This window comes from Rhinatrema bivittatum, chromosome 9 (genome assembly GCF_901001135.1).
Source record: "Rhinatrema bivittatum chromosome 9, aRhiBiv1.1, whole genome shotgun sequence".
Lineage (NCBI taxonomy): Eukaryota > Metazoa > Chordata > Amphibia > Gymnophiona > Rhinatrematidae > Rhinatrema > Rhinatrema bivittatum.
In genome coordinates this window covers 38431203-38457198 of record NC_042623.1, presented here as the reverse complement: position 1 = coordinate 38457198, position 25996 = coordinate 38431203, and the positions used below count along the sequence as shown (strand labels likewise).

The following is a 25996-nucleotide window of genomic DNA, read 5'->3' as shown; positions in this document are numbered from 1 at the left end:
CAGAGACGCTGGGCACTGCAAAAAGGGGGCAGAGAGCTGGGGGTGATGCTGGTATGCTGAGCAGGGGAGTGAAAGGGGGGAAAGAGGAGGCTGCTGAAGAAGAAAGGAGTGTTGCTGGAATGGAGGACAGGGAGAAGGGATGCTGGGCAATGTGGAAAGAAGGCAAAGAGAGAGGGATGCAGGGCTCGGCAGAGGGTGAGAGGAGAGTGAGAGGTGCCGCTGAGCAGGGCGTGCGTAAGGAGGGGGCGCGAGTCAGTGCCAGGAAAAATAGTGGAAAGTGTTCTAAACATCAAAATCACAGAACATATAGAAAGACATGGTTTAATGGAACAAAGTCAGCATGGCTTTACCCAGGGCAAGTCTTGCCTCACAAATCTGCTTCACTTTTTTGAAGGAGTTAATAAACATGTGGATAAAGGTGAACCGGTAGATATAGTATACTTGGATTTTCAGAAGGCGTTTGACAAAGTTCCTTATGAGAGGCTTCTAGGAAAAGTAAAAAGTCATGGGATAGGTGGCGATGTCCTTTCGTGGATTGCAAACTGGCTAAAAGACAGGAAACAGAGAGTAGGATTAAATGGGCAATTTTCTCAGTGGAAGGGAGTGGACAGTGGAGTGCCTCAGGGATCTGTATTGGGACCCTTACTGTTCAATATATTTATAAATGATCTGGAAAGAAATACGACGAGTGAGATAATCAAATTTGCAGATGACACAAAATTGTTCAGAGTAGTTAAATCACAAGCAGATTGTGATAAATTGCAGGAAGACCTTGTGAGACTGGAAAATTGGGCATCCAAATGCAGATGAAATTTAATGTGGATAAGTGCAAGGTGATGCATATAGGGAAAAATAACCCATGCTATAATTACACGATGTTGGGTTCCATATTAGGTGCTACAACCCAAGAAAGAGATCTAGGTGTCATAGTGGATAACACATTGAAATCGTCGGTTCAGTGTGCTGCGGCAGTCAAAAAAGCAAACAGAATGTTGGGAATTATTAGAAAAGGAATGGTGAATAAAACGGAAAATGTCATAATGCCTCTGTATCGCTCCATGGTGAGACCGCACCTTGAATACTGTGTACAATTCTGGTCGCCGCATCTCAAAAAAGATATAATTGCGATGGAGAAGGTACAGAGAAGGGCTACCAAAATGATAAGGGGAATGGAACAACTCCCCTATGAGGAAAGACTAAAGAGGTTAGGACTTTTCAGCTTGGAGAAGAGACGACTGAGGGGGGATATGATAGAGGTGTTTAAAATCATGGGAGGTCTAGAACGGGTAGATGTGAATCGGTTATTTACTCTTTCGGATAGTAGAAAGACTAGGGGACACTCCATGAAGTTAGCATGGGGCACATTTAAAACTAATCGGAGAAAGTTCTTTTTTACTCAACGCACAATTAAACTCTGGAATTTGTTGCCAGAGAATGTGGTTCGTGCAGTTAGTATAGCTGTGTTTAAAAAAGGATTGGATAAGTTCTTGGAGGAGAAGTCCATTACCTGCTATTAAGTTCACTTAGAGAATAGCCACTGCCATTAGCAATGGTTACATGGAATAGACTTAGTTTTTGGGTACTTGCCAGGTTCTTATGGCCTGGATTGGCCACTGTTGGAAACAGGATGCTGGGCTTGATGGACCCTTGGTCTGACCCAGTATGGCATTTTCTTATGTTCTTATGTTGGCCTAAGGTGCCCAATAACCTCCCACTGGCCCTGATCAATAACATACGCTACGGAGGCTGGGTTTTCTCTCTTTCCTTTCCCACTGAAAGCAGAGTAACAGCTGTCCAGTCATGCCTATATGTACACTTCCTGTGCTGTATCCTACCTCGCAAACTGCATATATTAAAACCTAGACACAATTGTCATAGTAAATCAAACATTATTAAAAAAAAAAAAAAAAGACAAGCACTTTAGGGCACTGGAGTTTTCACAGTTCATTGATGTAATAATAATTATAACGTACATAATAATATCACAACAGGGAAAAACGTCTACAAATTACTCCCGAAGTGCATTTATTAGCTTCGGAAAATCAGGGCTGCCTCGCAAACCTCCTTTCTTCAACACAATAACTGCCAGAATTAGTTTCTCTTTAATGACTGATAAGCAAACATTCGGTTATTGATGTTTTCCACCAAAATGGACAGCAGGCCAGCGGTTAAAATCTGAAAGGGCCTACGGGATCCTGTGGCCCAGGTTACTGCTGTGCTTCCATCTGTTCATGGGCTCACTCCAGACCCCAAATTTCCAGCTCAGCCCTGGAAATGACAAGCACTGTTTTCCCGCCCTCGTGGCATAAATCATTTTTACATCTACGCCTTCTTTTGCCCTATTGTCCCTCCGAGGCGGCCTCTCAGGTGAAACCCGGGACCGTGCCGACAGACATATTTTTCCTGTGAATCATTGTGCTTTAAATAAAAGTGCCTTGGATTATCTACAATTAAAAAAAACAAAAACAGTGACTTGGAGTATTTAAATCTGGAAAACACTTTTTTTTTTTTTTTTTAAGAGGACACTAAGCATTTCCCACACACCTTGCTTTTCATGTTAAATCATTTTTAATCATGACCTCATGACTGCAGATTTGATTTTTTTTTTTTGCTACCTTTTATCTTCAAAGCAACCCTCGATATCTTCAAGTCAAATCAAATCTAGCCTAAGCCGCGTGCATAATCCGCCTTCAGTTAATAAAAGACCTTAAAATCAAATGCAACCGTCAGCCCTACAGTAACGCTGAGAGCTCCTTGCCGTCGATGTTACATTGGCTTTCCATTAACCTCCAGGTGCCTGCAACTCCTCTTCCCTACCTCACACCCCCACCTCTTGTGACTCCACGAGTGATGGATCAATCCAAACAGCGCCGTAGCTTCCAAGGGGCTGGTCCACTTACTTTTAAACCCCTCTCGTTCTGCCCCTCGCGTTAAAGGGGGTCAAGCTTGCAAGTTCAAGGCTTCCCCGTCCCAGCCCTCCCGGTCTGAAACGGATGGCGCTGCCGGTTCACATTTAACGAGCAGTTACCCGGGGCTAGAGCCACCCCCTTTCTGACCGCCCGACAGCGTCCAGTTCTGGGGCGGAAAGCCGGTCGGCTCACTTTTCAGCTTTGCTGCTCTCCGGAAGCCGTCAGCTTCCCTCTTGCCGAGAAGCATCGGCTCCCACCTGGCAGTGTATTTCTGGGAAAAGGCTGCGGAGGAGCCAGATCCAGCAGCTCTAACTGCGTGACCACCCTTTTCTATAACTGTCCTGCAATTTTAATGCTGCATCAACGTTTAAACCGGGAGATGATGTTAGAAAAAAAATATATATATATGTATTTATATGCTCAGGTTTTAGTAGTTTTTCCAACTAGAACCCGTATTCAGTCCTTGATTAATTTTTAACCACTTAAGTTATTACGAATTGCCTCTTTTAAGATATTTTGCATTTCTTTATTTCCTTTAAATGACAGTATCCATCACTTCAGCAAAATGACAGCTCTCAGCTGAATCTCCCAGAGATAAATGCACAGGCCTATTCAGCCTTTTCTTTGTTTCCCCACAGTCACAGTATAAAACCTTCACTTCACACAAAATCCACATTTGATTTGCCACCGCAACTTTGCTACAGTGGTGCTGCCACCACCAGTGGCAGCACCTATTTCCCAGCTCCTCAGAACAATATCTTCCTCTCTAGACAAGACCATTTGCATTTGTGGGTTCTTTTTCAGCCAGACACCGGAAGGCCCCGGAAAAACGATACAGTGAGAAAGCAGATAAAAGCCACTGTACTCACATGGCACTGTTCGGAGGTAGAGATTGTCTCGTATGATCTGCTGCAGCTCGTGGTCCACCGATCCCTTCTGGAACCGTAAATTGAGGTAGTGACGAAGATCCTTATCAACAATGCCTCCTGCAAGGGGGGGAGAGAAATTGCGCATCATTTAAAATAAAACGGAAGCAGATTTAATTGTTCTACAGAATATTTTTCTGTGAACCAGTTTTTGTTTTTTTATAAAACAGCAGACATTTTGTGTTTAAATTTTTTTTTTAAAGACTGTTAGTACAGTGAACAATCTCTCGCTCTGAAAATAATGTAGCTGCATTTCATTATTCATAATCTAGCTAATACAGAGTGTCCGCCAAATCTCGTCTGGAATTTAACCAATTGGATCTGTTGAGGATGAATGAAAAAGAATGATATGGTTGACATGAATGATACAAGGAACCTTCTGGTGTCTACCAGCTTACTAATGAATAACAAGGGCTGTGTTCATGAAACTGTAGCAGAAAACTCAATTCACTAAAAAAAACAAAACCATAATTAGAATGTGTTGGAATTGAATTAATAGTATTACCAATAAAGCAAAGCCAATAGCATGTTTGCTGCAGGCGATCCTGACACATATGGGGGCAATCTGTTAGTTCCGGGTGCTCCTGTCTAACTCCATCCCACACTTAAAAGAATCGATGTGTATATAGATTGCGAAAGCATGCGCAGCGGCACACACCAAGCGTTCGGTGCAAAGCTGAACGCAGTTTCCTGGTAATACTGACGAGATGCTAAAACCAAAAAGCATCTTGGAAGAAAAAAAAAAAAAAGGCACCGCTGGATTATTTACATTTCTTTCTAGGTTCCTCCCCATCAAAAGAAGAGAGATCAACTACCAACTGTATGGCCATTAATTAAATATAGCCAATGCACTATGGGGTCCATATTCAAAACATAAAAGGAAAAAAAAAAAGTCTGAATACGCAAATATCACATCTTCACTCTAAATTAGTAGACTCGCTCGGAGAAAAACCAACAATAAATGTTTCTTTTTAAATTGAGGGCCTTCGTAACACCCCGCGGCTGCCGCAAAAAGTTTGTTTTTTTTACAACGTTATCAGTTTTCTCACCGCTGACGGCTCACAGGCAATCATCGGACAGAGGCACTTTACAGTGCAAGAGAGAGAATTTTTTTTTTTTTGTAGGCTCATAAAAAATGAAGACGCGTACTTCCCGCTTGGAACGCCCGACGTGATAACGTGTTTCAATCCCACACTGCTTCAGGGGCTTCTTTGTTGGTGGCAACACCATTAATATTCTTGTTTGTCGCAACACCATGAGTGAAAGCTGTCAGCGGCCCAGGAGGTATTCTGTCAGCAATAAAGAAATCTTTCACTCATGGTGTTGCGACAAACAAGAAGTCCGATTGGTCGTTTAAATAAATAAATAAACAAATAAATAAATAAATAAATCAACAAACCTCCAGGCCCCCTTCCTTCCCTCCACTCCAACCTTAAACCTCACACCCTTGAGGTACCTTAAATTTCTTCTTCCCTTCAGCCCGGATCGTGGTAGCCTCCTACTGCGACCCAGGCCCAACGCTCCTGGCCCAGCTTAAGCAGTTACACTGGAGGCGCGGGGGAGGGGAATTTAGGCACGGTCTGGTTTTTTTGGGGGTTTTTTTGTTTATTTCTTTTAACTCTTCAGCACTTAACCGGCTATAGTCGTTTGAATATAGCCGCTAAAGTTTCAAGTTATTTGGCTACGATTATTTATTTATTTAATCGAGTTTTATTATACTGTCATTCGGTTTCGCCATCACAACGGTTTATAAGATTCGACGGATGAGATGTTAAGAGGTTAGGATTAGCCGGACAGCTTTAAACAATTAGATAGTCAGAAGAATATCCGGTTATGTTTACCGTTATCCGGCTAATGTTAGTCGGATAACTTAAATCAGGGATATTCAGTAGGACGTTTATCCCACTGAATATCCAGGGCAAGCTATCCACCTAACTATAGCCACTAAACCTCCTACTGAATATCAACCCCTATATTTTCATGAATCTGCCCATTTAAATGCATTTTTTTTAAATTAAGAAAACACTGTACAAATAGGATTTTTATTATTTATTTGCTAATTCCAACTTCCTCATACACCTCAAGGGCAGTTACAAATTAATAAAAAGTGCAAACAATTCAAACGCTAAATACTTAACTCATAAATATCCTACAGACACATAACTCACATAGTTAAAATTTAACCTTCCCATATTCTGATCTTTATAATTTACCACTAACTGAAAAAAATCTAAAAAACCCCAAAAAAACCCCACAAAAATTCAAGCAAAATACTGCACACATTTTAATACAAACAATTTCAGGTTGATTTAATTCTACTTGTTAACTTAAACCTTCTAACCTCAATGGTGCGCAAGATATTTACACTGGAATATGCACTTCTCACCTTTCAAGGCACGCAGCGGAAGACACCTAACACCCTACATCTGCATCCCTTCAAGTCGGATGTCCTGATGTCTCTTTTACTGACTTGTTTATTGCCCACACTCTGCTAAATCAAAACCCATTTCTCTCAGATCAAGAAAATAAGAAATGAGTTTTCCCCGTGGTCTGTCTGGGACACAAGAAAGCATATCGCAGACGCCATAAAGCACTCTCCCCCTTTGACATATTCCAGGGGGGGGATGGGGGGGGGGATGTCAGACTCCGTTAGGTCTTTACTCAGCAGGTATCCAGCCTGGGCTACTCACTCCACCACTTCAGATTCACAAAAAAGGCTTTTATTTCTCAGCCCCCAACCGCTTGCTATGACTAAGATCATTCTTTTGTCACAGGCTCTAATTTATGTGGAGATTAGAAAGGCATGGGGACTAGAGGAAACTGCAGAGGTTTTGCTAGATGAGCTGCAGATGGAGGGCCTGCAGCTCTCATGCACACGGCATATATATATATATATATATATATATATATATATATATATATATATAAAATCTTTCTTCTCCCTAGCACACAGAACTTACCCAATGACACAAATGTGTTCTGGCAACCTGAGAACATGTCATCTCTAGAACAGCTGATGCAGTCGTGCTTGCAGATACAAGGCACAATCACTCCACTCTCTGGACACGAGCAAGTCAAGCGTTAACTCCCGGCTGCGGAAATGCATTTTACTAACGGAGTGGCACTACAGAAGATGACGTGGATACAAAAAAAAAAGGCCACTTGGTCCATCCGGCCTACACGATTATCCCGGTCTACACTCCCGAGGACACATGCCCAGCTGCCAGCCGGAGAGGTTTCGCCGCCCACAGGATAATCCACTCCTTATCCAAGCCCGGTTTCTGCAGGCTTCCTCTTTTGGTTCTCTGTCATCCTGCGTAGATGAGCCCCGAAAGTTCCCATATGTAATCTAGCGCTCAGCCATCCCCCCCCCCCCCCCCTCCCCACCCACCACCACCACGAATTACCACATCTGTGTCGCAAAACTGCATAGTAACATATTATACTAGCAAATAAGTCAGATTCCTCATTTCTCTGCTAAGAGAACAGTACTTTTTTTTTCATTTTTCATACGTATTGAAAACTAAAAGGGATTAAGAAATGCTGTTGCGTACAATATTTAACATCCAATACGCACAGATTACATGTTTACAATGTAAAACCTAACCTCTACTTCACAGCAAAAATTAACTTATACTGTTTTGATGAAGTATCAGCTCTACCCAGTAGCCTTCAGGACTGAAGGCCACTTCTTTTTTGGGGGGGCAGGTTCTGGGCCCACCAGACCCACATTATTATGGACTACTAAGGCCACAAAAACTAACTATACTTCCTTAGGTATAGTTAACTTTTACGGACACAGTATGCCATGAAAGCTCTCAGGTTAATACCTTATCATTATTAAACCTCTTAGGAGCCTATGCACTGTAACTCATGCTGAAAAAAACAAACAGGCATGGTAAAATATCACTTAGCTTGTAATGCACTAACATTTTTTTTTTTTAATAATCATGGTAAAAACATTCTAACCCATAAAACTGCAAATGCTACGCGCTAATGGTCTGCACGCTAAATAATGTAAGGCCGCAACAAAAAGAGCATGTACATGCTGAACAGAGCACACGCAGTTCTGTTTTCCCACACGGTTCAGCCCCTTTTGATGCAAACCTATATAAAAGTAAGCCCGTCCTATGGCGCTGGTTACCAGTGCGAAGGGCAAAAGCTGGAAAGCATCTGGAGAGGAGAGGACTTCTAGGAGAGGAAACATCAGATACTATGGCCTACCTCAGGGGTCAGTGATCTCCCTATTGTTATTTAATCTATATTTAAGGCCGCTGGAGAATCAAATTGGACAAATATCCAGAAATGTCTTCTTCTTACTGAAATATGTACTAGACGTATACATGCTCGTGTAAATCCCACTGATCTAGCCTCAGTGATCCAGGCAATGATTATAAGCCGCCTGGCTACTGCACATCTTTATTTGCTGGTCCTCCTATGAAATCTATCTGGCTTCTTCCATTTATGCAAAATTCAGCTGCTGGGATTCTCTCTGGATTGGATACCTGGGAGCATATTATTCCCGTGCTGCTCAGCATACACTGGCTTCCTGTTTTCTAGCGAAACCCAGTATAAAAGTTTGCGTTCACCATTTTTTTTTTTTTTTTTAATCTTATATTCCACCTCTTCCAAAAGGATTTTGTTCAGTGCGGGTTACAGTTATGCAAACATGAAACAGTAGTTATAAAAACACAATAATAAAAGCAATAATTTCAAAAGCTTCATTGAGAAGCATGGTCTTAATCTGTTATTTAAATTCCTTTTTGTCGTTGTCTTTTCTCAGCTGAGCTGGGGGCATGTTTCATATAGTAGAGACAACAAAAGAAAAATCCCTTACCCTAGTTTGTTCATACATATGACACTATGAGTTAGGAACTTGCTCCTGAAATCACAGTGAACAATGGAATGTACCAATATGGGCTTTTTCTTAGGGAACAAGGATGATCACACCCTCCCATAGGAATGGCCTTCTGTATCTTAGAGAGCTAATTGTACCATCTACCACCTTACATCCTCTTGATCATCACAAGCTACACTTAGGGGGATTCAGTTCCTTAAGATGCCATGTCAGTTGTCACAGACATGGCATCGTGCCTTTTATTTATTTATGAAACATTTTAGGACCACCATCCCAGTTCAAGAATCACCCAAAGCAGTTTGCAATCCAACACACATAACAACCAAAAATCATAAAAATAAACGTAAGGACCAGACAACATGCAATAAGATGCTATTCAAACACAAAAGGAAGTGCAAAGGCTGAGCTCAGCACACAGTACCAATACACTAATGAGAGCTGCAGATACCTACGTTATAAATTTACCACAAACATAAAAAATATGTGAAAAATAGGATGTCAGCCAAAACACTTGAGACGCTGAGTGGGTCATCACTGGTCTTCTCAATCATGGACCCACCAAGAGTCTATTTTTAAAGTTTGACATATATATATATATATATATATATATATATTCATAATATCCTAGTATCAAAGAAAAGCCCAAGATCCAACAACCACGATTACTGAAACCAGCACATGTTTAATGAACAAGATGGATCCTTTCATCACATTCCTACTATTACTTCTGTGCCTTGATTTTCTTCCATCTCTCAAATTCTAGTGCTAAAGCCTATTTTGTGAAGAAATGTGATTAGAAAAACTCAAAGGACATTAAACAGTTGCATCTCCTTGAAAGATTCAAGACCAGAGAGGAAAATTACCATTTCGGAGAAAATGACAGAGATGAATGAAGGGAGGTTCTAATTTGATAAAATAAATATATACTAAATGGCTGGCTAAACAGGACGCGCCAAAAATGCCTGCTCTGGCTCTCCTGCAGCAATTGAGGCACTCTGTCGTTCAGATGGAGCTATGACAGAAAGATGGAAGCTGCATGTCTCGTGTCGGGCTGGAAAACAAACCTAAGGAAAAACCTTTTAAAGAAAGAAATACTAACATCTGAAAAGTTGCTATCCAGCGCCACTCAGCCAGATAAGTGAGGATTCATCCGGGTTAGTGGCAGTGGCCGAATATCTGGCTGCGTTTAGCGGCGGCACTTATCCAGCAAAGTGACGGATAAGTACTTAGCCGGCTAAATGGTAGACAGGAAATGGGTATTTCAGGGAGGAGCTTACTTATCTGGCTAACACAGCTGGATAAGTTAGACCTGCTCAACAGCAGGCCTTCAGTTAGCTGGATAAGATTTATCCAACTAACGATTTTTTTCAGGATTACTCAGCAGCATAACCGTGCTTGTAATTTAGCAGGGTAAGTCTTATCCGGCTAACTTACCTGATCTTTAAATAGCTACCTCCTTATTTATAAAAACAGATAGGACATATCAACTACTGATTATCAATCTTCTCTCTCGCCCGTCCCCCACATTTTCATTCAAAGGCGTATCAAAATAATTCATAGACAAGTACTTAAGGAAGGCTGGTAGAAGGTCTTTCCAGAATACTGTCAGGGGAGGGGGGAAATGTAGGAGCAAGGCCCAGTAAAACCTAACATACTGTTACATGCACACAAGATGGAGCCGATTCACAGGACAGGATGGGATGCTGATCATTTTACTCTGAACAGAGAGCAAGGCCAAAGTAGGATTGTTTTTCTGGAAAAACAGAGTTGGCTCAGTGCCAGCAGGTGTCTGTTTTATGGCTCTTCCACACAAACACACCTACTAGAAGCAAGAGACTTATCACAGAGAGACCTCTTGCAGTCTTATTGTTAATGTCCAGCTACCTACAAACTGAACTGACTATCAGAAAAAAAAAAACTGGATAAAAACTGGACCAATCAGACTGCTGCTCTTCAAGCTAATTGATTTGCATTAATGAACTAAGAAATGCAAATGAATCCTTTTAAAAAGAATGAGAACAAAGGACTAGGGAGAGAAAGCCATGTATACCCACTGGAATGGACCAACACACCTTATCCCTGCTACCTCTTTGTCTTTGGGTCTATGCAGTCCCTGCTTTTCTCATGAAGCTTGAAATATCCCCATCTCAGGCAAAGTGCTGTAATGCTAAAGGCAAAATAGCGTGGGTCCAGAGACATCACGATAACAACTGTAGCCACACAGCAGCAGCAAACAAGCAATCCCGAGAATAGAATGCGCTTTGCAAGGTTTGGGCATTTAGTTATAAGTTTAAACATGATAAATGCCCGTTTGAAAGTTAATCTGCTATGCCAATGCCTCAGTGATGGAGAGATCAAGATTCAAAGTGCATTTAGCGCTATGTATCCATATAAGTATAGCTTACGCGGTTAAGTAGCAGCTATAGAATATGCGCCACCGCTTAGCCGCATAAGTCACGTATACAGTTAAAACATTAGCTGCATAAGTTGTGGGCAGTAGTGGGCAGATCATGGCGGAGTTAGCTGCATAAGTTATGCATTCAGTCTTAGCTGCATAAGTTAACCGGCTAAGCTAGACATGCCATAGAGCAGATCTAAAATGATTTGGTTATAACTTATCTGGCTAAGCGAAAATATACACATGTATATTCAGTGACATAGCTGTGTCGCTGAATATGCTTTATAACTTTGCCATGTAAGTTATATCTGGCCAAGTTATTTAAACGGCAAGCTTTGAATATTGATCTCTTAATGCCTTATTTAGCCTACTGATCATAAGAACAAAAGTATTATCTTCTTTATCTGACACATTTGTTAATATGTAATCTTTGTTGGAGATAAATACAAAAAATTATGTCATGCTATGTTATATCTGTTTATTGCAGTTTGTTTTTTTCTTTTATTATTATTATTGTTTTGTTCTTTTTATTATGATGTGTACTTTAATGTCAGCATAGAAAAGCTGTTAAATTATGAATGTGTTTATTCCTTTGTAACCTGCCTCAAACCTGCTTGTGAAGGGTGCGGAATATACATTTTTAAATAAATTTTAAATGCTAAAATCTAATAATTATTACGTTTATTGTGACAGACTTAATAAAACCCCTAGTAAAAATTATCTAAGACAAACAGTAATAGTGTAATTATGTGAAAAACCTGGATCAATCGTAAACCTATACAGTTTATGACATATATGGGTGCGTGCAGTACATATACCTCCTTGGCTGTCTCTGAACTACCAACTGGAGGTTGAGAGGTAGCCTTGATCTCCTGATGACAAGCTGTTTTGATCCAGTCACTGTCATTATTGCCACAGATTAGTCAGGCATCAATTTATTTTTTTTTTTAATGTATTTATTTTTTAGATCTATATTCTGCCTCCTCATAATGTTATACTCAAAGCAGATCACAATACATCAAGCGTTGGCGTGCATGTTATAAAATACATTTCCTGCATGTACATTCGTGCTGGATTTTAATGAATACGCGCGCATGTACGGGCAGGTGGCTTCCTCCACGCATGGGGGGGGGGGGGGGGAGGTTTTAAAAGACAACACACAGCAACACTAGGGCTTCCCCAGTTCCCTCCCAGTCCGCTCTAATTAAGGAGCGTACTGACAAGGAACTTCCCTATACCCCTACCTAACCTTCCTACCCTTTCCTCTCTCTTCCCTGACCCCTAACCCCTTCCTAGCTACAGAAAGGATTTTTGTTTTGTTACTTACTGCTCCTCTGGAGCAGAAGTAACCTCCAGCTGGCGCGCGCTTCCCTGGGACAGTGGCTAATGTCACTGACCAGGCCTGCTCCCGGTCCACCCCTTTTGCAGGGCCCGGCACTTCTGCTCGTAACGGGGGTTACGCACGTAGCTGGGCCCATTCTAAAACGCGCGTGATTCTCGCAAGGCCCGGCTGCATGCATAACCCCCGGTTTTTATGCGTTCAGCCCTTTTAAAAATCGGGCCTTTATGTTCTCATTAATTGGAACACTGATTAAATGCCGACTTAAAAGATGCAGTCTTAACCATCTTTTTAAAAATCCGATAGTTTTCTGAGATATGGAGATCAGTAGGAAGATGGTTCCAAAAATATGGAACAACATTTAAGCCCTCTTCTCTTGTCGCTACATTGACTCCCTGACTGCTTCCGTATTCTGTTCAAGCTTCTCTTACTCACCTATAAATGCATTCATGCTGCAATACCTCATCACGGCCAGAGCTAGCATTTTTGCTGCCCTGTGCGAACAATTACTGTGCTGCACCCCCCAGTCCTCTTTTTTTTTTTTTTAACACAGAATACCCCATCTCAGTTAAACACGCAGAACACAGACTCACCCTCACCAAATACAGAATAAAGAGACTATAAACTATAAACAGAAACCGAACTGGAAACTGCAACAAGCCAGACTCTGTATGCAATGCACCAATGGAGAAACAACAACATCACCAGTCCTCATAAATCATTCATCAAATAATAAAATCAAGGAATATAAATCAAGCATATTAGTAAAACCATACTTATAAAAAGAATATATTCAATGATCTAAGGAACAGAATAACATCCAATAATTAAGATCTTATACAAAATTTTAAAAGTTTTCCAAACAAATTATTTCAACATGGCAGATACAGACATTCAATAATTAAAACTAATAAGGGTGGAAAATTCACCGCTCTCCATACCTGAAAACTTTCTATTTCCAGACATCCTGAGTAAGGCTTGGATTAATGGGGCACCAGAAATTTTCTTCATTCACACCTACTCAGGCAGCCTCCCATTCACACACACAAATACCCCAGACAGGCTCCCATTCACACAAACATACACACACACACACACACACGCATATATAGTCAGATTCCCATTCACACATCCCCCTCAGGCAGGTTCCCATTCACAAATACCCAAACGGGGTCCCATTCATTCACAGACACACCCCAGTCAGGTTCCTATTCACATACACACATATCCCCCCAGGCAGTTTACTATTCATACACACACACACACACACACACCCCAGGCAGGTTCCCATTCACACACACATACCCCCCAGGCAGGTTCCCATTCACACACACATACCACAGGCAAGTTCCCATTCACACACACACAATATCCCAGGCAGGTTCTCATTCATTCACACACACCCCAGTCAGGCTCCCATTCACACACACATACATATCCCCCCCCAGGCAGTTTACTATTCATACACACACACACACACACACACACACACACCCCAGGCAGGTTCCCATTCACACACACATACCACAGGCAAGTTCCCATTCACACACACACAATATCCCAGGCAGGTTCTCAGTCATGCACACATACCCCAGGCAGGCTCCCATTCACACTCACACACCCAAACATATTCCTATACACATACACACCCCAGACAGATTCCTACACACACACCAAACAGGTCCCCATTCATTTATTCATTCATTCACACATACACATAGGCACACACACACCAGTCAGGTTCCCATTCACACACACACACACACACACACACACACACACACACACACAATATCCCAGGCAAGTTTTCATTCATGCGCACATACCCCAGGAAGGTTCCCATTCACACTCCCACACCCAAATATATTCCTATACACATACACACCCCAGACAGATTCCTACACACACACACCAAACAGGTCTCCATTCATTCATTCACATATACATGTAGGCACACACACACACCCCCCCAAGGCAGGTTTCCATTCACACACCTATATCCCAGGCAGGTTCCTAAACACATACACACACACAACCCAGTAAGATTCCCATGTACACAGAAGCACACACACACACACACACCCCAGGCAGGCTCCCATTCACTAACACACACACACCCCAGGGCAGGCTCTCATTCACCACACACCCACACCCCAGTAAAGCTCTCATTTATTCACTCACACACATACCATCGGGAGCCATTCTGCTGCTCCTCCTCGTGTTACAGCCCCTGCGCTAATCAAATCATGTGAGGCTAGCACTCGTGCATCGCAAGATCAGCATAGAGCTCGTGCAAGCTGCATGTGTTTTGGACAGTGCATGCCGGCACGAAGAAAGGAGTAGGAGTACAAGCTCCTTCTTTCTTCGGCCGCTGGTGGGATGCGGGTCCACCAGCAGGCAGCCTTGCAGGCCTCCTCTGCTTCCGGGTCGCCGGTGGGATGTAGTCTTCTGGCAACTTCGTGGGCCTCTTCCACTTCTCATCTGCTGGTGGGCCAGGGTATGCACACCCAGTAGCTTCGGGTCTGCTCCTCATTACCTATCCTCTCTCGCCCTTCTTAGTGAACTCTGTTCATCCAGCAAATCACTCTTATTTGTGCCCTTTTCCACTACTGCCAACTCCTTGCTTTCCATCTTGCGGCACCATATACTTGGAATGGACTTACTGAGTCTGTACATCATGCTCCCTCTCTGCTCATATTCAAATCTAATTTAAAAATTCACCTTTTTAAAGCTGCTTTTAAATCCTAATCACTTTTCTACTATAACTACTCTTCCCATGGATTCTGGTTTGTCATTTACGTTTCTCTTGACTAGATTATGTTCCACAGAGCAGGGATTGTCTCTTATGTGTGCCTGTAAAGCACTGCATATCTCTACTAGTGTGTTAGAAATGATACCTAGTAGTAGTAGCATAAGAAAATGTTTTCCTTCTTGTACCCTCTAATCAAATGTCCTTCAAAGAAGAAAATCATGTGATGAGTGTGGCTTAGGAGACCCCTATGGAGCCACATATTCAGCACTGCAGATGAATTTAAAGGGCCCTTGTTAATAATATTGCCTATGCAATAAATTATTGCATGTATGTTAAGGGCCTTTTGTGCATTATAAAAATAGTGTGCCTATACACCTTATGCACGCTGAAACTGTCCCCGGCACATTAGTGGGTGCATGCTAAAATCAGCACCACACCTACATGTAAATGAGGGGGCATCATATGCAAATGTGGCTTTAGCAGGTTCACAATATGCAGGTATGCTATGCTCTCCACATTTGCTATTTACCATGAGTTTCCTAAAGCCTGAGCGTTTAACATTCACCTCTGACCAGTGTTAAAGTTTTACTGGACGCAGGATATCTTAAAATCTCCCTTGCAAATCAGCCCAAAGTGAAAGCACCGATGAACTGGGGTGATTTCATCCTCCCCATCATATGGGCTTGACAATAGCAATATAAAACAAAGGAGGTGGCTATATTTTGTTTTAAAAACTATGTGTACATCGGAGAACACAAACATAGCATTTCCCTTAAGCTGGTCATGCCATTGGCCTAACTTCAATGACTTTTTGTCAAAAACAAATAGAGGACTGTCGGTCGCTGATTTACAATTCTCTGTCAAGCTGTAGACTCTACTGATTTGTTCTACTGTGACCCTGTTTCAAGCTGGCTGTGATCATTTCCTCTGAAGACGCAGTGTGATTTCTTTTCATGCATTTGTTGACACTATTAGGACTTCACCATCAAAATTCTTTGGACATTGTCTCTTGGCACCTCTGAACGGTTTTATAGAACTGACAGGTATTTGTAACAGATGAGAGAGTTGGACAAAGAAATGTGCTCCTGTTTGGACATCACATGCCATAAATATAAAGGAACTGTTATCTTTCTGGAACTTTTAATTTTATGATTAAATTTGATCTAATTTTGGTTTTAAATATTTCACTTGATGTGGGCATCCAACACATGGAACAGCTTAAGGGCCTGATTTTCAAAAGCATTTGCACACTTAAAATTGGATTTTATACATGTAAACAGCTTTTGAAAATTGCTACAGTATATGCCATTGAATTTTCAATAGGTTTTGCCTGCATTAAATGCACTTAATTCAGGTAAATGGGCTTGGAAAATTGCTATGATAGTATGCTATGCTTACACTGGTAACTTTTGAAAATTCTCTTGACAGGATGCAATTTTCAAACTGCCTGCATTGGTGCAAAATTCACATATACTTTTTCCCTGCACAATCTTTGCACCAATTTTCAAAGGAAAGGTATGAGCGAACTTTCACTCTGAAAATCACCATGGTACAAAGTAGTAATTTAATTAAAATAATTTGGATTTCTTTTTTGATACTCACACCTGCTTCTTGTGTAGGTACAATTATACCCGAAAAGTGCACACCTGGAACTGAAAATGTAATCTATACATATGCTTGTCCTCCCCCTCCCCTCTCCCCGCCCCCCCAACTAATGCTTCATCTCACTTGGGCTGAGAGTACGTGCGATGTGGAACAATACATTGACTTCTAGCCCACTGAATGTAGGCGGTTTTCGATTGTTGGGAATTAGTGTAATTGTTTCATATATTATTTTGCATTTGTGTAACTCACGGGGAGAAAAGTTCTGCCATTGCTCTGTTATTTTCTCTTTTCTCTTTCCTTCTCCACCTCTCGATTGTTATCCCGTCGTGACTACTGCGATGCTCGGCCTTTCCATTCCTCTAGTTTAAACACATGCAGCGTCATCCTTTCATGCACCCGCCCTCCTATTGCATGCTGATCCACTTCTTCCGGGCGCCTGATTTAATATTAAAATTAGCTGCCACATAAAAAGGAGGCACTAGGGTAAATTGTACATCCCTAGTGCCTCCTCAGCATCGGGCACCCAGTAAAGGTGGCTGTCAGTGTGGCCCGGACCTTGATTTGGAGTTACGCTTGAATCGGCATTACAGCAGATGACCTAACCTTCAGTTATTCAGAAGCTGCATTTCAAGCTGTTTTAACGGAGGCACCACTCTTCGGTGATTCTAATGTGACAGCTTTGACTCACTCCTGACCTTCAAACACACATGCTGCACTCTGTCCCGGGGACGAATCCAACAACCGCAGATACCCCACACAATACAAGGACTATGTGTCAACAACAACAAATCAATGATCCTTGGCAATAATGATGTCCTCTAATTGCTCTGTTTTTAATTTATCCTCAACGCTCTCTCTAGTTCAGAGTTGGACATTCTACAGAAAGGACTTTATTTTGTCCCCTCCATCTTCTACAACTCTTTTGATGTACAGATTCATTTTTTGTATGCTTAGAATAAAATGCTTTTTTTTCAGATTCTCCATCTGCTCAAGATAATTCGATTTTCCATAAGAAATCAAGATGGACACCCCTGGTCCCATTGATCCCAACATTCTAGCTTTTGAAAGGGTAGTCCACTTCAAGGTCAGATTAATGGAATCTCAACCATACTCCATGTTTCACAACATCTCAAAAGATGGGAGAAGAGCCTTGAAAACTTTGGCCTCGGATCCCACTATTATCATTAAACCAGTGGTCAAGGGGGAAGGGATAGTTATATTGGACTGGCAAAATTATATTGAAGAGATTACTCGTCAGTTATGGGATACTGAATTTTATTGTCTGCTCCCTACTGATCCAACCTTTGGGCTACAGCAGATTTAAAAACAAATTTTATTGACATCCTAACCCCCCCCCCAACTTTGAAGGGTGGTAATTTTTCCGAGATGCTGATCCAGCAAGAACAGTGATGGATCTATACCCTCCAGAGTTTGGCTCCTTAAGGCTTAAATAGAGAGATCAAATGGGCTTATTTTACCTAGCCCTTGGGAGTCCGTGTTACCATGTCTATGATATCTACTATTAGTACGGTTTGAGGTACTGACATCTTTTGCCGAATGAATTCACTATTTACCTACAATGTTCCTTTATATAGGTATTTTATGTATTAATTCTACCATTAATTATGTGTCACATAATTCTTATTATACTGTACGATATGTATTGCCTTTAATTTCTACCTTAACATTCTCTCTATAATGGATGGTTCTCTTTAACTTCCTCTCTACAATGGATGTGTATCTCTATATCTACAGCCTGCTCTCCACTCAGACTGCCTTCTCTAAGACTTCATTCTTTATTGATACCTTCCTTGTGATTGGTGTTTGCTTGCATCTGTTGGCGTGTTCTGATTGGCTCAACCTTTGGTGCCTTTTTCTTGGCGTCTTTAAATATTTTAGGTTTTAGATGGTGCATCTGCACTCCCTGTATATGAAGAATCTTAAATAATAAGGTATGTGTTTATTGAGTTCTACAGGTTATGCCCACTAATATTTGACCCTATTGTGTAATGACTTTTGACTCTATTTTAATTTTTAGTATGTATGAACTTATTGTGCTATCCCTCCTGATGCAGCCTTTGTGCGAAACATGGGGTCCATGACGGGGGACTATTTTAAATATATCAATTTAGCTATACTGGAACAGTGGAGTTGTCATGGGAAATAAAGAATTAAATGCTCTTCAAACTGCATATGGACCATTACTTGTTCCACACTCTGATTATTGTACTCATAGCATTTTAAGAAAGCATGAGTGATCAGACAAAATACATATGTTATTTTTATTGTATTTCAAATTAAACTATTATGCATCACAGAATAACACAATCATCAAACAAACCATAGCAATAAAGGAAATAATAAATGGTCTTGTTCAAAAGTTTGCATACCCTTGAATGTTTGGGCTGATAATATACACTCAAGCTGACACACACAGGTTGAGTTGGCAATGAAGGGTAGGCATCCACACCTGTGCCTTGTTTATTTATTTTATTTATTTATTTATTTATTTTATTTATTTTTAATTTTTATATACCGAAGTTCTAGTAGGGACTACAAATCACTCCGGTTTACATAAAACGAAGAACTGCTCAACAGATAGCGGAGCTTTACATGGAATGTTTGAATGTAATTAGTGTCTGTATATAATCAATGAGTTTCTTAGCTCTTGAGAAACCCTTGTGCATTTCATCCAGGGCTGTACTGACTTTGGTGGTAACTGAAGCATGAGGAAAACAAAAGAACTGTCAAAGGATCTGCGAGCAAAAGTAGTTCAATTTTATAAATCAGGAAAAGGATATAAAAAGATATCCAAAGATTTGAAAATGCTAATCAGTACTGTTCAAACTCTGATCAAGAAGTGGAAAATTATGGGTTCTGTTAATACCAAACCATGGTCAGGTAGACCAATGAAGAAATTGCCAGGCAAATTTATCAGGATGCAAAGAAAAACCCACAAGCAACTTCTACTGAAATTCAGGCTTCTCTGAAACAAAGTGGTGTGGATGTTTCAGCATGCACAACAAGGAGATACTTGAACAAAAATGGGCTGCATGGTAGAGTTGCCAGAAAAAAGCCAATTGGCACCAATGCACAAAACAGCCTGCTTATAATATGCCAAACAACACCTAGAGAAGCCTTAAAATTTCTGGAACAAAAAATTTGGAGTGATGAAACCAAATTGAACTTTATGGTAACAATCATAAACGCTATGAAAAGAAGCACTCCATCCCTACCAAGAGGCATGGAGATGAGGGTAACTTGCTGGTGCAACGGTTACTACCCTTAACCACTAAGCCTTCATACTCTTGATGCAACTCCATCATGGCTCTCTGCTTCAACTGTAGGGGGAAAAGGGGAAGTGGATACAGACAGCAACAAATGAGTGCCCCGAATTTTACGGTCTGGGGAAACAATGCAGCGGTTACTACCCTTAACCAATAAGCCTGATACTTTAATGCAACTCCCACATTGCTCTCTGCTTCAATGGCAAGGTGTAACGGGGAATTGGATTCAAACAGCAACCAACAAGGGCCCTGAATTTTACGGTCTGGAAAACTAAGTATGGGGGTAACTGGGAATTACATTTAAACAGCAACCGAAGGCCCTGACTTTTACGGTCTGGTTAAACAGATAAGCATAAGGGTAACTTACACGACGCAGCAGATACTATCATAAGCTTGCTGGGCAGACTGGATGGACCATTTGGTCCTATTCTGCCATCATTTCTATGTTTCTATGATGCTGCGGCGTAGTTGATGCAGGCTTGAGGGCGAACTCCAGCGGCCTGCTCCGGCAGCTGGCGAATGCGCCTTCTAACTGGACAGTCTGGAGCTTCACCTTCACCAGCTGCCTCCCCTGCAGGTTGATCCCTTGGCTTCTGGCAGCCAGCAAGACTTAGGCGGCTCCCTAGGGTGGTGACAATAACTAGAGTCCAGATACACACCAGAGTCAGGGCAGGCAGCAGGCTAACAGAAACAGATATCTGTCAAGGTTGGGGAAGGCAGCTAGCAAGAATAATCTGGACCAGGCAAGAGGTCAGATCCAGGCAAGGGGTCAAGATCCGAAGAGGCAAGCCAAGAGTGGACAAAGACACCCTGAAGACACTAGACAAGTCAAGTAAGGAAGGTAAGACTGAAGGACAAGGCTGGGCAAGGTAAGACTGGAGGACAAGGCTGGATGAGGCACCCTTCAGCCTAGTCCAGCAATTCTGTCCACTCTGTAAAATCCAGCTGGATGCCAACAGCAGGAACTCTTTACCCCAACTGCTGATCGCCCAGTGTGACCACAGCCCACCAGATAACCCCAAAGCAATAAATGACAGGGCCAATGCAGTGCAAACTTCCTAACATGGCCGCTGACCATTCCCATGTCCCCAACTTCACCATCACACCACCAAAGTCTACCATACTGCAACAATGTTCTCTTCACCATGGCCATAATTACCCAGACCCAACAGAAGTTAACCGTGCTGCAGGAAACGCCTCAGGGCCTTGCTAGAAAGTCAAAAGTCCTCTGCTCACTGCTGATGATGGCCTACAGAGGTGCATTACTGAACCTCTTCATGACTGTAGTCTCCTTGGCCTGGCTGGATTGTCTCTCCATACAGCCCACCTGCCATGCACTCACCCCACCCCGAAATGAACATGGGGCCAGTGTCCTTCTCCTCTGTGGGAGGCTTTTTTTTTTTTTAACAGGCATATGAGCAGGCTGCCTGGAAGGGTCCTCACACATACTGCAGTTCCCTGTTTCTGGATGGGAGCTAGGCCTCAAATACCACGCTGGCATTTACAAATTACGTGTACCGGATGGTGAATGGGGAAGTGGGTTCCGAACACTTACAGACTGTCCTCCCACCTCCCACCTGAGAGGAAGGACCATCGCATGCTGAGGGAAACTGGGCTTGGGACTGGGCTGGGTGGGCAAGCGCAGCTCATCATATTCAGCTCTGGAGACCGTAGAAGCACAGCTAAGGGCTGGTTATCTTCCATTTTTTTAAAACATTAACACTAATGGTCAGGTGCTGCGAGGCAGTCTTCTCTTCAGACTAAAATTTAACATGACATTTATATAATGCTATCTTCTCATTCCAATCAGTTACTATTAAATACACTAAACACACTATGGTGTCCTATTTACCTGCAATATGATTAATATTGTAATTATCTCCGATCTTATCCTGATCTGAAAATTTCTTTATTGTTAATAATGTACTATCAAGTTGATCCGCCTGTCTTATACCCCTAGCTAATTTCTAGTTTAATTTATTTCAATTATTGTAAGTTCTATGTTATCAGCTATATATCATTACTTTATCTGTTGGATTGTAAAGCTTGTTGCTAATTTAATGTTCTTTGTAAACCGAGGTGATGTTTGCTAACGAGCCGCGGTATATAAAACTCTTTACATAAATAAAAATAAATAAATAAATACAAGCCGCAGGCCACTAAGTGAAGCCAAGCCACCCTCGCTAGCGGCTGCCCTCACCTGATATTCCTACTGAACACCTGCCAAAAGACCCTGCATTATGCCTCACCCGCATCCCCATCACAGAGCCCAGGAATAGCCAGAGTAATAGGAGGTGCACATCCATGCAGTTGCCAGCAAAGGGAAGCTAACCATGCAGAAAACAAGCACCTGGAACGCTAGAACCAACAAGGTGAGCTCTTCAGCAAAAAAAAAAAAAAAATGCTAAAAGAAAAGGCTGGTGGGTGGATCGGCCTATGCTTAATTTGTGCTCGCTGGTCCATCCACACAGCTTCTATCCCTCTCCTGATCCAGAGCCATGGTTATGGCTTCCCCCCTAACCTGGGGATGGAGGGAGGCTCCTCAATGTGAATAAAAGTATGGACATAGAGGCTGTATACGCATACTTTTATTCACTTCTAGGGTGGGTAACATCTTAAAAGACCATTTCCATGGACAAAGCACAGTGTAACCTCGCAGAAAAGATTTTGAAAATTACCCTCCCCATGGGTAAAAGAAGTTTTCTATGAAAGAGTATCTGGACCAGGAAGATAAGACAGCAAAGTATTTCCCCCTCTTTTCAGATTTTGGCATCTTTCACTAAAGTAAGATAATGTGCATTAACGCCATTAGTGCATGCTATAGCTTTATATCTTGCATTAATGCCTGTGTTATTTAGCAAACTCCAGTGCATTAGTCAGCATTAACATTAATGCAAAGTTAATGCAGGCTAACGTGACAAAAATGTTAATGAGCGTTTCACATGAAAATTCAAGCAAAGCAGCTCACTGATACCAAAATGGACTAACACAAATCATATGACGTAATGCCCTTTAGTAAATCACGGGTTAAACTGGCAGATGATACCGGCATTAAAATCTGTCATCAATACGGATTAACGGTGTATTTTAACGCAGATTTGTAAATAGACTGCTTTGTGTTACATTTTATGTTCACAGACTGAACATATGCATATTGTCCTGGGTAATAATAGATAATTATTTGATAATATGTTGCTGTCAATTAAAAAAAAAAAAAAGTATTTTAACAACAAAACAAAGCACCGTGCGCATCTCAGCAGATGGCTCGGATTGTCATCATCTAGCGATGCTCGGGTTGCTGCCACTGTTGATGCTTCTCATAAATATTAGTTCCACTGCCTTTCTCAGCAGAAATAGCAAAGGGTGTGGAGGAGCAGCCCAGCAGGCGATGAACCAGGGAAGCCAGGGTTCAAACCCAGCTTCTGCCCAGGCATAAGGAGAAACCCTGCTGGCCGGCATCATTTTTACTTGGACATCATAGGATGCCTAGGGAGCACTCTGGGCTCCTCTAGCCAACCAGGGAGTTAAACATACAACTAAGAGGGAGAGTCGGGAGAGGGCAAGGGGGGGGTGTTGAGAGGCACGGGAGGACTGCCAGTATCTTTTTTTTTGTGTGTGTGTCCCGGGACGGCCTCTAGGGGGCAGCAGATCCCAGGATTTTCGCATAATTTTGAGGGCGGAATTTCAGGTCACTCGGACTCTTTTAACAAGCTGGCAGGCTCAGGTGGTGGGGCCATCGTAGCACAGAATTAGTACGGGCAGCTAACACGCAACATTTTCCCTGCCGGGGAAAATACTGCAGGGTTTACTAAGCTTAGTAAACCCTAAACTGCAGTTCAGTGAATCCCACAGCATTTTCCCCCCTTCCAGGGAAAATACCACAGCTTAGCAAGTGACCCCCACAGAGGAGTCTCTGGGGAAAGGAAAGACTTAGAGTACCTGAATGCGATCTGCTTTGAAGTGGCCGACCAGTCACAAAAGCTAGAATATCAATCTAATGAACTTAGAAGTGCTACTGCTAGCGTAGCAGCACCTGCACCATCACCAGGGGGGAAAAATATTTTGCTTGAACTGCCATGGAGTTTTTCCAAATGTGAATCTGAGATCGGCGGTGGTGGGGATGATGCTAAGGGCAAAGGAGAGTGATTTGTCCACCCCAGGCCCAGTGCTAGCCAAACCAGCAGGGAGAGGATCCCTGAGGGACTCGAAAGAGGCAAGAAAAATGTTTAACGAATTTCCCTTTTAATGACCGCAAAAGCAGAAGGGGGTTAAGTAAAAGGGAAGCTCTGGAAAAAAAATATTCTGGTCAGGCATACACTGGACCAAAAAAATAAAAAATAAAAAGTCACGCCGGCAGGGGCCAGAGCGAGAACTCCTCAGCCAGCTGACGTCAGGGGAGAACGGATTCGGAGGACGTCACATACGCATGTAAGTCCATAAAGGGCCGGATTTTCAAAAGGTTACACGCGTAAAACCGGAGTATATATGATCGATGCTGTCTCTTGCTCAGTCATTCATACACACACACACAGTCTCTCATGTTCAATCATAAACTGTGAGAGAGAGGGTGCCTCTTGGGACATGGCGCCTACGGCCAAGGCCATATCGGCCACAGGCTAGCTAAGGCTCTGGTTGAGACCCTTCTGGATCTTCTGCCTGACCTGCCCCCAGTACCTAGTCAGTATTTCACAATAAAGACATTTAATGTCGCTTAAGCTAGATAATGAGCAGGTGCAAACATACACAAGTAAACTGCCAAAACACAAGTAAACGTTGGCGCCCACTCCGGAATGCCTGATGATCGCCCCATTTTTTTTACACACGTATATTTGCACACGACCCCTTATTTACACATGCACGCTTGAGGCTTATAAAATAGTTTATATGCGAGTATATGCTTTTTACGGGTGTATATGCTAATTTTTAAATGTGTAACATCATGAAAATCCACCTTGCACTTTCGGGGCAGCGATGAACGTTGTTCTGCTACCCTAACGCAGTTTGTAAAATACCAGCGTAACTTTAGGTGCGCCTGAATGTGCTGAGTTACGCCCACTGCTGAAAACTGAATCTTTTAATATCATTTTATAGTATAATTTGGTTTCCATCTGCAGGATTTGGCTCACAGCAGTGCTGAGATGGAAATCCTTTCGAGGCTGGGAAAGATCTTACTTTAAAAAATAAATTTTAAAAAGATGAAAAATGGGATTGCTAGGAATTGTGGACAACTTACACAAGAACATAAGAAATTGCCATGCTGGGTCGGACCAAGCCCAGCATCCTGTTTCCAAACAGTGGCCAATCCAAGTCACCAAGACCCTGGCAAGTACCCAAACATTAAATAGATCCCATGCTACTAATGCCAGCAATAAACAGTGGCTCTTCTCTAAATAAACTTGGGGGTAGATATTCCAAAGCCATTCAGACAGATATCTCACAAGTTATCCATCTAAATGGGTTATAAGGCATTCTGAGCCTCTTATCTGTCTGAATTATAGCCGATATGTTGTTATCCGGCCATAATTTAGCTGGATATAAAAGGGGCGTTTTGTTGACGTTCCTGGGAGGGGTCCCGTCATCTGGCTAACTTCGCCGAATATCAGGTATATCTGGCTAAGTTGCCGCTTAATTTTAAACCTGCTTGGAAGCAGGTTTGAAGTTATCCGGCCTCGTGTGGCCATCTAACTTTAGACTTAACCGACCTCCTTCATAGTCGCCTAGCAAGGGCAGAGGTGTCATCTGAAGCGCCGGGTCCCAAATCACGGTGGGAGGCTACCACGATCCTGGAGACCCAACTTCAAATAAAGGTACAGGGCGGGAGGAGGGGGCAGAATGGAAAGGGTTAGAGTGGGCATGGGGGGGGGGAGAGGGGGAATCTGGAGCCCACGAGATTTAATTTTTTAAGTATAAAGGAGGAGTGGG

General features: G+C 42.2%; 1 protein-coding gene across 11 annotated transcripts in view; it reads right to left on the bottom strand.

Annotated features, from left to right (window-relative positions):
* Positions 1-25996, bottom strand: part of MAGI2 (membrane associated guanylate kinase, WW and PDZ domain containing 2) — a 1548202-nt gene that overhangs the window by 1263650 nt on the left and 258556 nt on the right. For all 11 annotated transcript variants that reach the window (XM_029615849.1, XM_029615851.1, XM_029615853.1 and 8 more), the window contains exon 2: positions 3779-3895. In XM_029615849.1, the coding sequence (XP_029471709.1) occupies positions 3779-3895 (117 nt within the window). The remainder of the gene's footprint in view (positions 1-3778; positions 3896-25996) is intronic.